At 43.7% G+C, this 2,318-nt stretch overlaps 1 protein-coding gene across 1 annotated transcript; it reads right to left on the minus strand.

Moving 5' to 3' along the window:
• Positions 1-365: 365 nt before the first annotated feature.
• Positions 366-755, minus strand: LOC111818946 (40S ribosomal protein S13-like). The gene is made up of 2 exons (XM_023724313.1): positions 637-755; positions 366-534 (listed from the first exon to the last, which is right to left on the minus strand). Exons 1-2 carry the CDS (start codon positions 753-755, stop codon positions 366-368), a joined length of 288 nt encoding a protein of 95 aa, XP_023580081.1.
• Between the last annotated feature and the right edge of the window lie 1,563 nt (positions 756-2,318).

Below are 2,318 nucleotides of genomic sequence, written 5' to 3' on the forward strand. Positions count from 1 at the left end.
AAATAAAAAATTTTTTTAAAAAATGAACCTTTCTTCTTTGACTCATGTGTTGGGTATTTTTGTTCCCAGCAATAGAAAAGTAATTAAAATAAAGCTCAAATGGCTAGAAACTCATCTGCCAGATGGAGACTTGCAGAAGCTTTTTTCAAAGATTAGCGAAGATCCACACAGTAAACGGCCTTCGCATACTGTTTTTAGTTTCTTTTTTTTTTCCTTTCTTTTTCTTTATTTTTTTTTCTTTTTTCTTTTTTTTTTTTTAGTTATATCATGATTTTATTGCTCGAGTACATAAATTTATGCCACCAGGGCAGAGGCTGCGGGTGACTCCTGTTTCCAGTTGCGGGGGAGGACCCGTATCGAGCCAATCAATGAATCCAGCTCTCAGTGAGGATCAGGCGGAGCTTGGCAGCCTTGTCCTTTCTGCTCCTCTCAAGATGCTTTCGAACAGCAACCACTTTCTTAATTAAGTGGTAGACATCCTCAGGGAGAGCAGGAGCAAGTCCTTTAGACTTAAGGATTCTCGAGATTTTATTAGGGGCCGGGGAGATGGCTCAGTGGAATGTGCGCTTCCCTGGCAAGCGCAAGGTCCTGAGTTCAATCTCCGGTTCCGCCACCAAAAAAAAAATATATATATTACCTGTCACAAAACGTACTTGGGCAACACCATGAGAGTCTCTCAGGATCGCACCGGTTTGTGAGGGAGTCAGACTCTTCTTGGCCAGTTTGTAAGTGTGCTCCTTCACATCATCAAACATCAGCTTCAGCCCAGTGGGGACACTGTGGCTATACGGCAGAGCAGAGTGTCACAGGCCCCTCTGAGGAGCATGCATGCGACCCATGATGGTGGCGGTCTGAAAGCAAAAGGAGAGTGAGGGTGGAAAAGATCTCCGGCCTTCGTGTTCTGTGCGCCATGTGCAAAGTACATCAATTTTTTGTTTCTTTGTTTTTGCGGTGCTGGGATTACACTCGGGACCCTGAGCTTGCCAGGCCAGCGCTCATTCTACTGAGCTATCTCCCTGGCCCAGCAAATCTAGTTTTGAACATGAAGTATGTTTTCTGAACAGATGCTCTGCAACCTCTTTCTTCTGTTCTTTGTCTCCAAGACACATACACCTTGTAGAGTATGCAAATGAGCAATATTTGGATTATAAAGAAAGGAACCAGTGAAAAGCAGTAATGCTAGGGTAGTTCTTGGAGATGATGGGGCTCCAAGTTCTGACTGCAAATCTGCACTTTATCCAATTAATGGGGAAAGGAAGTTCCAAAGCAATTCTATGGAAAGATCAGTAATGTATATACATACATGATATTTTAAAATACTATGCCTTATAAATCTTAGTCTACATATATAATTTGCTAGGGTATTTCCAGTGTTTTCTTTCTTTTTTTTTTTTGGTACCAGAAATCAAACTCAGGACCGTGTGATTGCCAGGCAGGCACTGTGCTGCTAAGCCACATACCCAGCTATTTACAGTATTTTCTAAAGCTGGGATTACAGGTATGCACTATACGTGGTCTTGGTGGCCTGCTTAGAGTGCCTGGGGGAGGTGGGGGGCCTGGAGCAGCATGTGGTATGAGAGAATCTCAGTCCCTGTGCTTGCCTAAGCAGGCCCTTAGTCTGCTGAGCTATCCCACTGGCCTTTTAGTTGCTTCAGAAAAGTAAAATACAACTTTCAGGGAATATCTGGTTATTCAAATGACCAAAGAAAAGGCCAGGGAGATAGCTCAATAGAAAAAGGGCTTGGGCTGGTGAGACGGCTCAGTGGTCTAAAGCACCTACTTAGAACAAGCTTAGCAAAGCACAGGGACTGCGGTTCAATCCCCCAGCACCACATGCCAGCCAGCCCCGCCCCCTGGTGGGCTGAACTGGCCACACACACACACACACACACACACACACACACAAATAAAATTTTTAGAAAAGGGGCTTGCCTTGCAAGCACAGGGTCCTGATTTCAATCCCCGGTGCCGCCCCTAAAAAAAAAAAAAAAAAAAAACCAGAATGACCAAAGATTCCTAGTTTTTTGTTTTGTTTTGATTTTGTACCAGGGATCAAACTCAGGACCTTGTGCTTGCCAGGCAGGTGCTTATGCCACCAAGCTATCTCCCCGGCCTCCTTGGATCTTTTTATCTCAAGTGAGTTGGCCATCTTAGAATTTCCTTCTACTAGTATAATTAACTTGAAATTCTTAGGTAGAAGTTTTATATTGAGGCCCTATTTTTATTTATATTTACTTAAGGTTAAGACAAATAACGGGTTATCCGGGTATGATGTGTACACCTGTAATCCCAGCTGTCGTGAGGCTGAGGCAGGAGGC

This window comes from Octodon degus, unplaced genomic scaffold, assembly GCF_000260255.1.
Source record: "Octodon degus isolate 3935 unplaced genomic scaffold, OctDeg1.0 scaffold00108, whole genome shotgun sequence".
Taxonomy (NCBI): domain Eukaryota; kingdom Metazoa; phylum Chordata; class Mammalia; order Rodentia; family Octodontidae; genus Octodon; species Octodon degus.